This window comes from Mizuhopecten yessoensis, unplaced genomic scaffold (assembly GCF_002113885.1).
Source record: "Mizuhopecten yessoensis strain PY_sf001 unplaced genomic scaffold, ASM211388v2 scaffold9503, whole genome shotgun sequence".
NCBI lineage: Eukaryota > Metazoa > Mollusca > Bivalvia > Pectinida > Pectinidae > Mizuhopecten > Mizuhopecten yessoensis.
In genome coordinates this window covers 325,371-344,474 of record NW_018408080.1, presented here as the reverse complement: position 1 = coordinate 344,474, position 19,104 = coordinate 325,371, and the positions used below count along the sequence as shown (strand labels likewise).

General features: G+C 36.8%; 1 protein-coding gene across 1 annotated transcript; it reads right to left on the bottom strand.

Annotated features, from left to right (window-relative positions):
* Positions 1 to 2,689: 2,689 nt before the first annotated feature.
* On the bottom strand, positions 2,690 to 10,274 carry LOC110458240. The gene is made up of 5 exons (XM_021509852.1): positions 10,166 to 10,274; positions 8,545 to 8,635; positions 5,184 to 5,407; positions 4,708 to 4,789; positions 2,690 to 2,924 (listed from the first exon to the last, which is right to left on the bottom strand). The coding sequence occupies exons 2-4, from the start codon at positions 8,626 to 8,628 to the stop codon at positions 4,735 to 4,737; spliced, it is 363 nt and encodes a 120-aa protein (XP_021365527.1). The 5' UTR covers positions 8,629 to 8,635; positions 10,166 to 10,274; the 3' UTR covers positions 2,690 to 2,924; positions 4,708 to 4,734.
* Positions 10,275 to 19,104: the final 8,830 nt, after the last annotated feature.

Below are 19,104 nucleotides of genomic sequence, written 5' to 3'. Positions count from 1 at the left end.
AACTACAAGAGCTGAAGAAACATCACAAACATCAGATCACAACAACAAGGACTGAGGAGACATCACAAACATCAGGCTACAACAACAAGGACTAAGGAGACATTACAAACATAAGGACACAACTACAAGGGCTGAGGAAACATCACAAACATCAGGCCACAACAACAAGGACTGAGGAAACATCACAAACATCAGGTCACAACAACAAGGGCTGAGGAGACATCACAAACATCAGGTCACAACAACCTACAACAACAAGGACTGAGGAGACATCACAAACAACATCAGGACACAACAACAAGGACTGAGGAGACATTACAAACATCAGGACACAACAACAAGGGCTGAGGAAACATCACAAACATCAGGCTACAACAACAAGGACTAAGGAGACATGACAAACATCAGGACACAACTACAAGGGCTGAGGAAACATCATAAACATCAGATCACAACAACAAGGACTGAGGAGACATCACAAACATCAGGCTACAACAACAAGGAGACATCACAAACATCAGGTCACAACAACAAGAGGACTGAGGAGACATCACAAACATCAGGTCACAACAACAAAGGCTGAGGAAACATCACAAACATCAGGCTACAACAACAAGGACTAAGGAGACATCACAAACATCAGGCCACAACAACAAGCACTGAGGAGACATCACAAACATCAGGTCACAACAACAAGGGCTGAGGAAACATCAACTGAGGGGACATCACCAACATCAGGCTACAACAACAAGGACTGAGGAAAATTCACAAACATCAGGTCACAACAACAAGGACTAAGGAGACATCACAAACATCAGGTCACAACAACAAGGGCTGAGGAAACATCACAAACATCAGGCTACAACAACAAGGACTAAGGAGACATTACAAACATCAGGACACAACTACAAGGGCTGAGGAAACATCACAAACATCAGATCACAACAACAAGGACTGAGGAGACATCACAAACATCAGGTCACAACAACAAGGACTAAGGAGACATTACAAACATCAGGACACAACTACAAGGGCTGAGGAAACATCACAAACATCAGGCTACCAAAAGGACTAAGGAGACATTACAAACATCAGGCTACAACAACAAGGACTGGGGAAAATTCACAAACATCAGGTCACAACAACAAGGACTAAGGAGACATTACAAACATCAGGCTACAACAACAAGGACTGAGGAGACATCACAAACATCAGGCTAAAACAACAAGGACTGAGGAGACATCACAAACATCAGGACACAACAACCAGTACTGAGGAGACATTACAAACATCAGGTAACATCAACAAGGACTAAGGAGACATTACAAACATCAGGCCACAACAACAAGGACTGGGGAAAATTCACAAACATCAGGTCACAACAACAAGGACTGAGGAAACATCACAAACATCAGGACACATCAACAAGGACTGAGGAGATATCACACACAACAAGCTAAAACAACAAGGACTCAGGAGACCAACAAGGACTGAGGAGACATCACAAACATCAGGACACAACAACAAGGACTGAGGAGATATCACACACAACAAGCTAAAACAACAAGGACTCAGGAGACCAACAAGGACTGAGGAGACATCACAAACATCAGGCTAAAACAACAAGGACTGAGGAGACATCACAAACATCAGGACACAACAACAAGGACTGAGGAGATATCACACACATCAAGCTAAAACAACAAGGACTCAGGAGACTTCACAAACATTTGGACACAACAACAAGGACTGAGGAGACTTCACAAACATCATGATAAAACAACAAGGACAGAGGAGACATCACAAACATCAGAAGAAAACAACAAGGACTGAGGAGACATCACAAACACCAGGACACAACAACAAAGGCTGAGGAGACATCACAAACATCAGGTCACAACAACAAGGACTAAGGAGACATCACAAACATCACGACACAACAATAAGGGCTGAGGACACATCACAAACATCAGGCTACAACAACAAGGAGTGAGGAGACATCACGGACACCTGACTACAACAACAAGGACTGAGGGGACATCAAAAACACCAGGCTACAACAACAAGGACTGAGGAGACATCACAAACATCAGGCTACAACAACAAGGACTGAGGAGACATCACAAACATCAGGACACAACAACAAGGACTGAACAGATATCGCAAACATCAGGTCACAACAACAAGGTTTAAGGAGAGATCACAAACATCAGGACACAACAACAAGATTTTAGGAGACATCACAAACATCAGTCTACAACAACAAAAACTGAACAGATATCCCAAACATCAGGGTGCAACAACAAGGACTTGGGAGATATCGCAAACATCATGACCTAACAACAAGGATAGAGGAGACATCAGAAACACAAGGACACAACAATAGCGACTGAGGAGACATCACAAACATCAGGCTACAACAGGAACAAAGGAGGCACCAAAACAAAGGCAAAAGACAACAACAGGAGCCGATGAGACACCAACACAAAAGTGCAATGATAACAAAAGTACCATGATAACAAAAAAACAACGATAACACAAGTACAATGATAACAAAGTACAATGATAACAAAAGTACAATGATAACAAAAGTACAATGATAACCAAAAATCATGCGCCACTGAAAATACTTATATTTATTGATACACAATATTAATACTTAGAAATTAACAACAAATGTCACAAAGTATTGAAATGAGTTTTCTTTATTGTTGGTGTTAGTCGTTATTAAATTCAATTTAATTTTAATCACGTGCACGTTCTCTTATAAAAAAAAATTGTTTTTGTTTTCTTTTCAAATAACTTCAAGTACAATACATGTATTTAATAATTATAAATCTTCATTATGATATTCTGATGATTTTATTGTCATGCTGACAGTAACAAACACCGCGACAGGTAGCATCGTCTACGGAACCAGTGATCTGAAAAGACATACACAAATACATTGTAATAAACGTAGCTAATAAATTGTTATATAAACGTCACGTTAACTAGTGTGATACATACCAATGGTGGACCATGAAAGTGTGTATGATGTGTGTGATCAGTAAAATAAGACTTAACTTGTATGTAATCAGTATAATAAGACTTAACGTGTATGTAATCAGTATAATAAGACTTAACTTGTATGTAATTAGAAAATAAGACATAACTTTTATGTTATCAGTAAAATAAGACTCAATTTGTGTGTGATCAGTAAATAAGACATAACTTGTATGTAATCAGTAAATATGACATAACTTGTATGTGATCAGTAAAATAAAACTTAACTTCACGTTAACTAGTGTGATACATACCAATGGTGGACCATCAAAGTGTGTATGATGTGTGTGATCAGTAAAATAAGACTTAACTTGTATGTAATCAGTATAATAAGACTTAACGTGTATGTAATCAGTATAATAAGACTTAACTTGTATGTAATTAGAAAATAAGACATAACTTTTATGTTATCAGTAAAATAAGACTTAATTTGTATGTAATCAGTAAATATGACATAACTTGTATATGATCAGTAAAATAAAACTTAACTTGTATGTGATCTGTAAAATAAGACTTAACTTGTATGTTATCGGTATAATAAGACTTAACTTGTATGTTATCAGTAAAATAAGACTTAACCTGTATGTGATCAGTAAAATAAGACATAACTTGTATGTGATCAGTAAAATAAGACATAACTTGTATGTAATCAGTAAATATGAAATAACTTGTATGTTATCAGTATAATAAGACTTAACGTGTATGTAATCAGTATAATAAGACTTAACGTGTATGTAATCAGTATAATAAGACAGAACTTGTATGTAATCAGTATAATAAGACAGAACTTGTATGTAATCAGTAAATATGACATAACTTGTATGTGATCAGTAAAATAAAATTTAACTTGTATGTGATCTGTAAAATAAGACTAAACTTGTATGTTATCGGTATAATAAGACTTAAATTGTATGTTATCGGTATAATAAGACTTAACTTGTATGTAATCAGTATAATAAGACATAACTTGTATGTAATCAGTAAATATGACATAACTTGTATGTGATCAGTAAAATAAAACTTAACTTGTATGTGATCTGTAAAATAAGACTTAACTTGTATGTTATCGGTATAATAAGACTTAACTTGTATGTGATCAGTGAAATAAGACTTAATATGTGTGTAATCAATAAATAAGACATAACTTGTATGTCATCAGTAAATATGACATAACTTGTATGTTATCAGTAAATAAGACATAACTTGTATGTAAAAGGTAAATATGACATAACTTGTATGTAATCAGTAAATATGACATAACTTGTATGTTATCAGTAAAATAAGACTTAACTTGTATGTTATCAGTAAAATAAGACTTAACTTGTATATAATCAGTAAATAAGACATAACTTGTATGTAATCAGTAAATATGACATAACTTGTATGTTATCAGTAAATATGACATAACTTGTATGTGATCAATAAAATGTGACTTAAATACTTTGATATGATCCGTTAAATAGAAAACAAATACAACACAAACGTTCTACAACCAAGGAGACACAAAACACATGAACCCCTTTAAAATATACCGGAAATGACACCGGGTGACCCGGAAGGAAACCCATTCTCTGTACCAAATATTGCTCCCGCCATAACGTTTCTGGTTCATTAAAGAAAATAGGAAGTACGTATAGTCATGGAGGTAGAAGTTTGGCTCACCTACGACAGGTCAACAGCAGGTACGGACTATCCTTCCTCTGTGTCAGGGCTATTGCCAAGGTCAAGGTCAAAACCAGAATCACTGGCAACACGAAATATCATGGTTATATGTGCAATGTTTAAATACGAGCTTTTAATAGAAATAATACTGTAATCCCCAATATATTCGTCAGGAAAATCTACTTTAGGTTTCAGAAGAATTTTCAGAGCGTTACAGTTTGATCATGTATGGGTAAATATCTTCTTCGGTGGCATATTTCTCCCACCGACTTGATAATCACGGAAAATGTAAAAATATGTCGACATAATTTAAACGTTATTGCAACATATTCACAGGTTATGTCGACATCTTTTAAAAATTATAACGACATACGTAACTCGTAAGTCGAAAGTCGATAGCAGAACTATATCACCATAACATTCCGTACCTTTAATAGTTAGAATATATAGAAAATCAGTTATATCAGGTAACTTACTCGGCAAGGTTCTGTAAGTGATCTCGCACTGTGTCCAAGTGATCCCCCAGCGTGTCCCCTATGCGGTCCAGATGGTCCCTGGCGTTCTCGTGGTGTGTCCTCAGCTGCTCCCCAGTGCGTTGTATGTGTTCTCTGGCCGTTTGCAAATGTTGCTGTACAGCAGTGGCAGCATCATTGAGATGGTTGCGTGCACTTTCCAAAATATTATCAAAAATTCCTCGCTTCTGTAAAAACAAAATCGGGCGTGAATTGGTTATATGTGCAAATACCTTGTTATTTTGAACTGATCTCCACTACATTAACTTAGACCCATAGCTTATCTAATGTTCGAACTTAACGGTAGGCCTATAACTTATCTAGTGTTCTAACTTAACGGTGACCCATATAGCTTATCCAGTGTTCTAACTTAACGGTAGGCCTATAGCTTATCTAGTGTTCTAACTTAACGGTAGACCCATAGCTTTTCCAGTGTTCGAACTTAACGGGAGACCCATAGCTTATCCAGCGTTCGAACTTAACGGAAGACCCATAGCTTATCCAGCGTTCGAACTTAACGGAAGACCCATAGCTTATCCAGTGTGCGAACTTAACGGTAGACCCATAGCTTTTCCAGTGTTCGAACTTAACGGTAGACCCATAGCTTATCCAGTGTTCCAAATTAACGGTAGACCCATAGCTTATCCAGTGTTCGAACTTAACGGTAAGCCTATAGCTTATCCAGTGTTCGAACTTTACAGTAGACCCATAGCTTATCTAGTATTTTAAGTTTTACTGTTACGTGACCGCGAGATTCTTTTGATGTACAACAAAGGATCGAACTAGTCTTCTTGTCTCAACACGGTGGCACACATTTAGCCTTCAATGTTGCAATGACATAGTCAAGGGGTGCAGCGAGTTTAAGTGAGCGTAACCAATGGGTTATCCAGGATCATCCTCGATATCCAGGGGTTACGCTCACTTTCGCTCTCCGCAACCCTGGAATATGTCATAACAAAATTGAAGGCTAAATGTGTGCCACCGTGTTGAGACAAGAAGACTAGTTCGATCGTTTGATGTACATTAAAAGAATCTCGCGGTCACGTAACGGTAAAAATTGATAAGCTTTGAAGTCGGGCGTCTCTCCTTTGTAATCTTCAAAGGATTTGTATCAGCCTAGCGATTGGTCAGGTTTTTTTACTTGAGACCAATCCAATAGCTAGCTACATGCCTCCAATATTGCTTTGAAACTGTTAAGGATCCCTGGCGTAGGTAGCATACATCGATGTTTTATTGTGACGTCACGTTATAACAAAAGATTGTTACTTTAACGTTTTAGATGATACTATAATGATGCTTGAAGACATGATATTAACATTAATGTTGTACACCCCTTAGATAATCCTACCGACGAAATAGTGTGTTACATGTGAATGCTTTCCAGGCGAAAATGTTCGGGTATTTCTGTCATACAACATGTTAGAGTGATCGGGGACTAATCATGGCGTGACGTCAAATTCGAATTATGACGAAAATTCCCGAATACTTTCCGATTGACGTTCGTATCGCGACGGAATATGTTACCATAGTGAAATAAGGCTTTGTTAAAACAAGCTGTATCAAGAACATATATAGCAGCCGTACAAACAAGTCTTGGATATATAAAAAAAAATAAGGATAATACTAGCATACAGCTATATTCTCCAAGATGAGCTACAGTGCATCATGGGATATGTGTAAACGGAACTGGATTGAATACCATCATAAACTGTAAAAGAAAATGAGTCACGAAAATTCTCGTTATCTATACTCGTTTTATAAATTTGAAATGAAAGCACGTTTATCTCGTGTATGTATTAATATAGGTATTTATCATATGAATACCGTGTTATGCAGTGTCATAAAGTCATCACATAAATTATGTTTATGTAACGCGTGTAATATCACTCTGGAAATGACGTCACAATCGAATAGGAACACTCAATGTGACGTTACGTCATTGTGTAGCAGACGCAATTGTCATCGTTTCAGAGGCGGCCAAGTGCAAAATATTCGTTTCAGATCACACTTATACAGTTTACTTTGTATTATATGATAAAAATAATTTGTCATTCGTTTCCCTCCATATTAGATTGATGATACTTGTTTTGGATTTTTCATATTTGCTCGCAAACATGAAAAATTCAAAACTTGTATCGTAAATCTATTATTAGGGAAACTTATGCCAGATCCTCTCTATATAGTAAAACACAAGCTGTGGTGATCTTACATATAAGGCACACGAGTTACTTCCCTTCTTGTGACTTAATATATTTCTACTCATAACGCGTTTAGCATCGCAAAACAAAAGTACACCAATTGAAATATTGTTTACGTAATATGAGTTATTCATATATAGATGTATTTACTGATTTATTATTCTGCTCATTGCTCGCCTCGTCCATCCATGAACTGGTAAATCATTCACCTGAACGACAATGATTAATTCACATAATGATTGATCGATCGATGGTCCTTCTTTTTATCAAAATGTGCATCAATTCGTCAATCTAAGTATCAAGGACACTACTCATTTAGCCAGTTAAATCAGTCAATATTTCGTTCCTTTTTTTATTTTATTTACCAGGTAGCTCATTTGGTAACAGCAACAGTGTAATAAACTGAGGTCCAGGGTTCGAATCCTTACGATTTATCAAAGCTGTAGTCATGCCGGAAAAGAAACAGTTGTAATGCACATACAATGTATAATGTTTCACATCTTGGCATTGGTACAGGCAGCCTCGATATACAAGGGTTACGCCCACTTTCGCTAAGCTTAACCCCTGGATATCGAGGATGCGATACTCCAGGGGTCACACTAACTTTAGCTCCCTGCACCCCTGGAATGTGTCATCGCAAAATGAAGGCACTCATGTAAACAAAACCCTGACCAATCACACGGCTGATACATGTCCTTTAAAGGTAAGAGAGGAGCGACACCCGACTTCAAAGCCGGCCAATTTTACCGTTACGCAACCGACAGATTCCTTTGAGGAACCTAAAAGGATCAAACTTGTCGTACCGTCTCGTCCATAATGCGCTGCACACTGAGCCTTCAATTTTGCATGATATGAACACAAATTACAATGACATATTCCAGAGATGCAGGTGCAGTAAGTGAGCGTAACCGCTTGTGTGTCGAAAATGGTGTCAGGGGTGCAGAGAGCGAAAGTGAGCGTAACCCCTGGAGTGTCGAGCTTGACTCCAGGGTTGCGGAGAGCGAAAGTGAGCGAAACCCCTGGAGTATTGAGAATGCGAGCGTAAAGTATCGAGTATGAGTTCTTGACAGCGTTACAGGGGTCCTTAATTTATTTTTATAATTATCTGTACTAAGCGTAACACTTACAACGAGGGTGTGCTCCCGTACAGGGACAGCCTCGGCGAAAACCACAACCAGGGACACCAACAGTATCAGCTTCATGTTCACCATCTTGTTTCTGTTAAATAAATTAGATATATTAATTAATAACAATATCTAGACAAAGGAAAGATTCACATGGGTGTCCGTTAAAAAGACAAAGATAGTATAAGACTGAGCGTGACCTTGAAAATATTATAATTTTATATACATATTTTTTGTTACAAGAAGTAAGAAAATACCAAAGTGGCGGGAGAAATCATGACCCTTACCCACATAGTGAAAGAAACGATTAGGTTACGGAAATTCTGATTTCTTTTCCAGTGTTAATGGCAGATGTTGTCGAAAAGCAAAAGACGGTTTAACTTTTCGAAACATCTAGCGTAATTCCCTTTTACTTTTTTCAATGTTCACCGCGTGACATTTCTTAGTTCATATTTTGCCCTTGTTTAAATGATTTTAAGTTAAAATTAAGATTTTGTTGACACTTCGGTATTCTCAACCATGTTTTCATTTGACCTTTAATATTAATCAAGTTTAGAAGTCAAAAAGCATTTCCCTAGAAGTTGGGGGGAGTCAAAACATGTGATTCAAAGCTCATTTAGGGAGTCTTAAACATACTCTCAAGGGTCTATTGAAAGTCCTGTTCTTGTTGTTGTTCAGGGACGGATTCAGGAATATTGAAAAGGAGCGGTCTAAATTTCAAAAAATAAATAAATAAAGAAGCATGAAGAATTAGTTTGTTTTGAACACAAACAGGAATTGAAAACTAGTCTTTATAATTCATACCCAACTGATGTACATTATTCCGAATATAAAGAAGCAACAACAATGTGTATCCATTGTCACGATTGATAGTCAGGCAACCATTAATTCTATTATTTCGCCAGTATTTATTGGGACACAAACAAGAAAATAAGACTGGTCGTTGTTTCTTTTGCAATGTCAAGTTCTAGAGAAAAAGTATCGCAATAAGTTAAATCGGGAACCGTCGGCATTTTCCGTTTCCCGTTTACGGAAAGTGCCGACGGTTCCCTTCCCGACTGACAAAGTTCAGAAATTTACAGAAATATCAGTCATTTAGAACTGAATCTAGTTCTTCAAATATTGGACAGCTTAACGTGTGGTAGTCACGAATTTACAAAATTGTATTTAAGAGAAAGAGTTGAATACATGTTAAACATGCACGCTCATTTAAATGGTATGTATCAAAAGTAGTTTTTTTCAAATTGAAAGATTTGAACTCGAACTTGAAGACGTCAACTTTGGGCTGTTAAACTAACCAGGCTTTTATCAGCCAAACCCTGGTGACAACATTCATACTAAGTTCACCCAAGGTCATCTGCGTGGTTTACGTCTTAATTAAATTATACAGATTTCATTAAAATGATGAATATTTTTTTTTATTAAATCATCTTGTTTAAACTGAACTGATTTTACTCTCAATCAATCTTAGCACTATTTAAAATAAACATGAATAACGATTATATTATGATACGTCATGAATATTCATAATATTGTGAAATTGAAATTCCATTTCATTGTACATGTCCTTATGCTAAATAAACAAAACTAATGTTAAAATCAAAATAGCTATATTCATCCTTACCTTCTCAATAAAAACGCTCCTTCTTTTCGTGTAGTCGTATGGGAAATGACAATCTATTGATTTGACTCACTTGTACCGACTCTGAACTCTGACCTCAACAGTCACACTGACCTTTGACCCAAGGGAAGCTGTGCTCATCCGATACAAACCTGAAATTGCTTACAACCCTCGCCCACTGATAAACAGACTCAGATATATAGTTGTATTGATGACGATGGTTTGGGATCAGGTTATCATGTTTATTGCTAATTGACCAAAAGTTAAGTTATCTTATTAGTGTAAATATTTTAACAGATCAAAGTATGATTATACAAATCTTATCAAAACAAATACAATGTCCATTCGTCCAAATCAGTTTTACGTATTCAAACCTCGAATGTTTAGTACACATCTTTAACTATCTATAAAATAATTTTCAAAAAGGTGATTTTATCAAGCTAACCAGAGTTACTAAACTGTTCGGCCTTGAATGACAAATCATATATTAAGCTTCAGAAACATACGAGCCGCGTTGTTCTTGCACATTGTACGATCACGCGCTAAGCCTCTGTAATCGCAATTAAGGGTTTTGTTCAAAGTCCGGAAAATAGGTTCAGCATACAAGTTATTAACCACCTTTATCAGACAAAACTATAAACTAAACCCACTTTTCTCTGTCAACAGGACTAAAGTACAGAATACGGGAAGTTTAAAATAGAGCAGATCACATACTAACAAACGTAAAATCTATAATCGTATTTAAAACACTGGTACTTAGAAAAATGTTTCTTTTTAATAGGACAACAAGGATATACTATATATAGACAAAGGCATGTTCAAAACACGTTTAGTACGAATTACCAATAATATTAGTTATACACAGGAACATAAGAATATGAATCAGCTAATCTCTCTAAAATAACTCAGAAAGGCTACTTTTTTCGGGGAAACATCTGGGCTCGTATTCATTAAGCCGTTCTCAAGTGAAGCTTCTGTGCTCAAGTCAAGTTCCTACTTCCGGCGACAAAATAGGTAAAGTTTACATTTTTCAGCGACGTAGAAAGATTTTGGAGAGACTTAAAGCCGAATTTACCGTTTTCATTTTAAATACTGGACTTTTTGACTGTGTCATGTGATTTTTATCAAGTTACAATGTTCAAGAAAGTGGTTTGGAGTACAGAATTGATGCTTGAGCGTGAAAACAGGTTCATGAATACAGACCCTGAATGGCAAGAGCAGAGAGTCCATTGCTATATTTTAGTTTGTCTTATGTGTCAATTCGTAATTAAATGTAGACATTCTGAATTTGAAGATTTTTTTTATTTGAAACGTTACGTCATTCCATCATCAGATTCGGACACCCACAGGTACTAGGGTATTCCTTATCAGAATGAGTGAAGAAAACGTATCCGAAGTCATCCAACATACTATAAAATCATTTATTTTCGCGGGGTTAAAATTTCGTGGTTTTCATATACTAGCCTGTTTCAAGGACATTATATTTTGCTGATTTCTGATTTTCCCCCATATCTATATCATACCAAATTTATTTTTTCGTTGGGATTTAATTTCGCGGATTTTTGTTATCCATGAAATAAACGAAAGTTATTGTCCAACGAAAATTCATGATTTACAGTATGTATTATAATTGAAACGGAGGGAGCATCTTAATGCTCTACAGAAAAGATTGGTTAAACGATGAAATGGATAAACAGACGTTATTTGTTTGACAGATTTACTTTATATACAATTGTTATTTTATAATTATAAATCTAATATAAAAGCCGTTATTTTTTTATTTTCCCCCAACCTTCACGAGTTTGCATAAATTGGCAGAATGACCGAGAAATAACATCGAAAAAACGTGAGTTGGAAGAATCTAGTACTGGTGTTTCTGGTAAGTCGTCTTGGTGGTAGCAGTCTGTTTTCTTTACTGATGGCAACCATACCTCTGTCTATCTTGTATATCATCACTAGTCTAGCTTCGGAGGATGCATATTCAAGCAAAGGTCTAACCAGGCTAGCGTCTTGATCTTGGTAGATGTAATCTTCATATTTATCCGTAGGATGTTATGTGATCTTAATGTGGGTGTCTCATTTAAGGTTGTTTGCTATGGCGACACCTAGGTAGGGGGCTGTGTCGACCTCCCGCAGATAGTGGCACTGTAAGTGATAGTTGGTCTTGATTGGGTTTCTCTTGTTGGTGAGTCTAAGGATATCACACTTGTCAGGATGGAATTCCATGCACTATAACCGTTCCCATTTGGTCAGCTTTGCGAGGTCCTCTTGTAGGGTCGTACCGCTGTCCTCTGATGTGATGGTGCGATAGGCTATGGTGTCGTCCGCTAAGAGTCTGATGGTGGACTTCAATTACTCATGCAGGTCGTTGATGTAATAGACGAAGAGACTTGGTCCTAGGGACTGGACCGCGGAGTCGACACCTACAGTGGTGGAGCTCTCACCTTCCACAACGACAGTTTGTGTTCTTCCAGCCAGCCAGTTCTCGAACAAAGAGCTGATTTTTCCGCGTATCCCGTATTTACTGAGTTTGTGGATGGGGAGACTGGGGGATTGTTTCCTTCTCCGTGAGTCATTATGGTAGAGGTCAGGATGTGCTCCATAATTTTGCAGCAAACAGAGGTGAGGGAGATTGGCCTGTAATTTGAAGTATCATACTTCCCTTCTTGAAGGTTGGGGTTGCATTAGCAGTGCGTAAGTCGTCCGGTATCACACCTGTAACTAGGGATTTCCGAAATAGTAGGTGGAGCAGTGCTTGTGTGTGTTTCCCTCAATACTCGTGGCGAGGTGTTGAGGTTCCGGAGCAGCTTGTCAATCCCGTTGATAGTGATCACAGTGTCGTAGATGAAGGGAAGTTTGTTGTAGATGTTGTTTGTCCAGATTTTATGAATTCTTCATCAGTGATGGTGGTCTTTTCAGAAAAGGTGGACAGAAACTCTGTATTTTAAGGTTGACCTTGCCAACTGGATCGGAGTACAGCTTGCCATCGTTCGTCAGTGATGATATACCAATACCTTCGGCTTGTGTTTGATGAATGTCCACAACTTCTTAAGCCCACCGGAGAAGCTATCTTCTTCATTGAGCGTGACGATGTTCTCTATATAGTTCCAGTATTCCCGTCTAGATCTCCCACTTCAGCATTTTGTAGGATTGCACTAGAGTGGGGTTTTTCGTCTTTGTCATCCTCTTGCACAGCCTGTCTTGTCGGCTGATCTTCTTTTTCAGGTCTGTGCCGATCCATGGGCTTCTGATTTTACTCTTGTCTGTTTGTGTGGAATGTGGTCCGTCACTCCTTTGTTGAATGCCTGTTTGAAGACTATCCACATGTCGTTAGCAGTAACTGTGGTGGTGTTGTACATGTCTTCAAATATATGGAGGAGGATATGTAGGTCTTCATAAACTGTTCCAATCTACTCTTCCGTGGATAGCCTTCTAGCGTTGGCGCTGCTTTATAGTGGTTGGGCTGATGTCAAGTTCGGCAAACACCATGTCGTGGTCAGAGATGCCAGGGAGGATATCAACACTCTTGACGATGCTGGGTAAGTTGGTGATGAGGAGGTCCAGAGTGTTCTCCTTAATTTTGTTAGGTGTTTTTTTCGACATCGAAAGCTTTCTACACCTCTCGTATGTATCATCACTGGTTTGTGCATTTTTACAGAGAGTTGATGTAAACCCATTTAACGTTTTGGTCCTATTCTTTACACGTTTACATACAAACTGTAACAAGTTATCGAGTCCCTATGCGCTATTTCAAAGTTTATTCAAAGTAGTGGAATCTGTATTAAGCGACCACCCATGGGAAATTAAAAACAGGTCGTTTAATAAAAGTGGTCGTTTAATAAAGTTTGATCATATTTTGTACACACAACAGGGATGTTATTAAAGGCATTTATTATTGATGAGGAATTAGAAACGATATGTATGCTAACATAAACATATTTAGTGCACAGTTGCGCTGACATTTAATGATAATTTCGCACGAGAGTGCTGTCGTGAACATCTCTCAACTGTTCGACGAAACTTGCGCAGACAACAAGAGTCTGGTTGAACGAGACTATCAACAGACCCGATTTCAAGAATGAAAAACCGCCAGTGTACTTCCTCAAATCAGATGGAGGATATCGTAGGGTTACAGATAACATTGCCTAGCAGGACACTCGCGCAATCAAAATGTTTTTGCTCAACTGCGATAAATATCGGTCCGTATTTTCACTGCTAAATCCTCAATATCGGCAGTAAGAAAAATAACTTTATATTTGTTTCTGCACATCAATGAATTTATTATAAGTTTGGAATTTGTTTTTTTTTCGAATTTGTTCATTGAACTTGGTAAAATGACCGTGAGTTAGCCCTTCGTCAAATGTGGTGACGGTCGCAAATTTGGAGATACACAACTATTTCAACGGCCGTTTGGTATATTTTCGTCAAACATGGTCGCTAAAATGTATCAAATGTGGTCGTGTATCGTAATTTTGGGGTCAGTATCGGGCGGTCGCTGGTCGCGTTAGACAGACGGTCGCTTAATACAGTTAAATTACATTTACAATTTCCTTTTTCTTGGCCCCGAAGACAGAACTACTTACAACCCGGGTTCGGCTATCTCCTTGTCAAGCGAACATAAATTACTTGAAACAACAATATTTTTACTGGACCATGTTTAAACCAGACCCTGTATAAACCAAATATTTTATACTGGACCGTGTATAAATCAGACACTATCTATACCAGACCCAAATTGGTTCTGGAAAATTCCACGAAACCCCAGAAATACGCCCCATTTTCAAAACCCTCTTTGGGCCGTTCTTTGAATTATTTCGAAAAAACAAATACACTGTTTTCTTTAGAAAGTGTTAATTCTCCAGTGTGAATTATACAGAAACTTCAATGGTCAAAATGCAGATTTTGGCGTGTTTGACCCCAGATATAAATAGATTTCCCCCCAGATATAACAGATAAACAAGGAGGTAGATCGCACTGAGTTCTACAAACATGGAAAGTTTCACCAAAGTTATGGAACGGTTTTTTTCGTACTCAACTCGCTGATATATGGGGCAAATTAGCTGCATTTAGCCGTGTTATCATTTCGTTCGGAGGAACGATAACAGAGTTATCGCCCCTACTTTATGTATTCATACATAAATCATGTAATAAATAAGATATTTACATTGACGTTTATATCTGTTTTTCTTCTTTTTTGAGATAAAATTAGAGGTCAAGGTAACAGATTTTTTTTCAATATGAATTGCCACCTTTTAGTTCACCAACAACAGCTCAGCTGATGTGATGCAATTTTAATCTGTCTATGACCATCAACATTTGACATTTTTAACTATAACTCAAATATCACTGAAGGAATTTCAATAAAGTTGTATGGAAATGATAAGTTGATGGTCCTGGTTAATCCAGTATTGAAACTTTTGGGGTTGGCCAGATATCTAAGAATTCGATGACTATGTGACAGCAATCTTGAAAATTCATTTTGAACTCGTTCTGCTGAAGAGATTACAATGAGACGTTATAGGAGTTTTCAATACATGGTACTGACTTGGTGTTGAAGATTGTTCCAGAATTTACCATAGAGAAGGGGTAGGAGGCACTTTACCCATCATTCATAAAGTCTTCAATGTTATTTAAAGTAATGAATGGTTAGCAGATCTGGATGAAACCCCACCAACTCATAATATATTAAAACAGGTGCCTCCCGCCTCCCCATACAAATTATGGAATAGCTCCCATATGTGTTTTAGTGTTCCAGATAGACATATTGGCTGCCACAGTTGCTATATTTAAAACTTTTTTAAACTTTAACTCTATTTCTTAAATATTCAGAACACAGTCCGGAAAAATATAAATATGGTCAGAAATCCAATATGGCTACCACAACAACCATTTTGAAACGCTAGTTTGACCTTTAGACAATTCTAGAACAATTGGGCTCAACTAGAAAATGTAATATTGAGCACACATGTGACTTGCAATCGGTTTTCCATTTAAAGACCGCTAGGTACTGAACTAGTACAGAATGTCTTGTGAGTTTGACTAATTTTATAATGGAGCAACAACCCTGGACTAAGGGATCAAATGTATAAATTAATGACATATCTTGACTTAAGTCAGCATGAAGCGTCCTAGAGTTAAAGATGATTCAATTTCGTAAGAATGAAGGGAGCATGCATATGGCCTCCTGGGGAAATCTTCTCAATCTACCATGTCAATTTTGACAAAACTTCAGCTATTTCAAGGCTCTCATCAAAATGCTGTTATTTTTTTTATCAAATTAGGAACAAGGATGGATGTAATGACCGAACTATTTTCATTTCTTCTCTCTCTCTATCAAAGAGATGGAATTATTGAAGACTAATAATTGATTTTGCCTACAAAAACAAAGACAACAAAGTATTTTATTTTTACACTCATTTAATGACAGAAAAAAACAATTATTACATGAGGAGTATTCTTTATTTGTGGAATGACTTCAAAAACATTTCTTAAATATCCTCATTACTGTATGTGTACAATCTGTATCCTCATTACTGTATGTCTACTAACTGTATCCTCATTACTGTATGTGTACAATTTGTATCCTCATTTCTGTATGTGTACAACCTGTGTCCTCATTACTGTATGTGTACAATCTGTATCCTCATTACTGTATGTGTACAATCTGTATCCTCATTACTGTATGTGTACAATCTGTATCCTCATTACTGTATGTGTACAATCTGTATCCTCATTACTGTATGTGTACAATCTGTATCCTCATTACTGTATGTGTACAATCTGTATCCTCATTACTGTATGTGTACAATCTGTATCCTCATTACTGTATGTGTACAATCTGTATCCTCATTACTGTATGTGTACAATCTGTATCCTCATTACTGTATGTGTACAATCTGTATCCTCATTACTGTATGTGTACAATCTGTATCCTCATTACTGTATGTGTACAATCTGTATCCTCATTACTGTATGTGTACAATCTGTATCCTCATTACTGTATGTGTACAATCTGTATCCTCATTACTGTATGTGTACAATCTGTATCCTCATTACTGTATGTGTACAATCTGTATCCTCATTACTGTATGTGTACAATCTGTATCCTCATTACTGTATGTGTACAATCTGTATCCTCATTACTGTATGTGTACAATCTGTATCCTCATTACTGTATGTGTACAATCTGTATCCTCATTACTGTATGTGTACAATCTGTATCCTCATTACTGTATGTGTACAATCTGTATCCTCATTACTGTATGTGTACAATCTGTATCCTCATTACTGTATGTGTACAATCTGTATCCTCATTACTGTATGTGTACAATCTGTATCCTCATTACTGTATGTGTACAATCTGTATCCTCATTACTGTATGTGTACAATCTGTATCCTCATTACTGTATGTGTACAATCTGTATCCTCATTACTGTATGTGTACAATCTGTATCCTCATTACTGTATGTGTACAATCTGTATCCTCATTACTGTATGTGTACAATCTGTATCCTCATTACTGTATGTGTACAATCTGTATCCTCATTACTGTATGTGTACAATCTGTATCCTCATTACTGTATGTGTACAATCTGTATCCTCATTACTGTATATGTACAATCTGTATCCTCATTACTGTATGTCTACTATCTGTATCCTCATTACTGTATGTGTACAATTTGTATCCTCATTACTGTATGTCTACTATCTGTATCCTCATTACTGTATGTGTACAATCTGTATCCTCATTACTGTATGTGTACAATTTGTGAAACACAAAAGATCAGAAACAAAATGATTGTCAACAAAACAGCCTTTTTTGTTGTTGTGGATATGAAAACCAGCATACAAATGTATATTTTTAGAAACAGGTTTTTGAAAAAGACATTCAAAATTAGTTATTGACAGTAAATGGCTATACTAGGTAAACATTATTTTTAATTTAGTGCATCACATATGTTCTTATAATTAGGTCTTAGCATAACTAACCCCTAATGTTATCTACATTGTATTGTCACATACCGGTAGTAAGAGTAATAATATTCCTTTCTTTTCAATGGCTCCAGATCTTTGACTTGGTAATTTTTATTTTAGTTTGTGGTATTATAGATTGTCTCATCAGTGTATCTGCATTAGAACGCTCGAGTGAAAGGCACATAATATAAAATCAGATTGGGCCTACGTTAGGTGAGGAACAAGATCACAATGACGTACAAAATTAATGCACAATTGGACCCTCAATGGTTGGAAAGTTAACATTCTGAAAGACAATTACAAAAGAGAACGGGGGATATAAAGAAAATGTTTTAATAAAAATATTACTTCGAAAACAATCAATTTCAAATAAAAATATTATATAAATAAACACTGGATGTTGGTGACAGAAAATATTTGTTCCCGTTGTGAGTTAAAAAGATTCTACACCATAATTGTGAAAATAAGCGTTCATGAAAATGGAGTTATTTGCAGTGCATGGTAAAGATGTGGACAAGTTTATAACTACGGTAAGTCATCGAACATGTTTCCCACAACAAAAAGGGAGGCCCTTTAGACCTCTTGATAATTCAAAAGTTTCACAGCAATTACCATAATTGTTCCAAAATTAAATATGTTTATAAAATTATGTTCAGTTTTGAAAACAATACAAATTTGCATAACCTGCTACATGTCAATTAAAGAGAATACAAGAGGCCCGTTGAGCCTGTATCGTTCCCCTGACATTATATGACATTGCATTTCCTAATGGCCCAGGCACAGGTACTAGCCTCGTCTGTCAATACACCGATAACGAACGTTTATATTATCAGTGTATAGACAGACGAGGCTAGTACCTGTAGCCCCGGGAAGCCTGAATATTAAACTGAGTGAAAATCCTTTGAGTTCTCGTTGCCAGGAGATGATTCAGGGCAAATTTGGTCAATTTTACCTCAATCTTTCTGGAC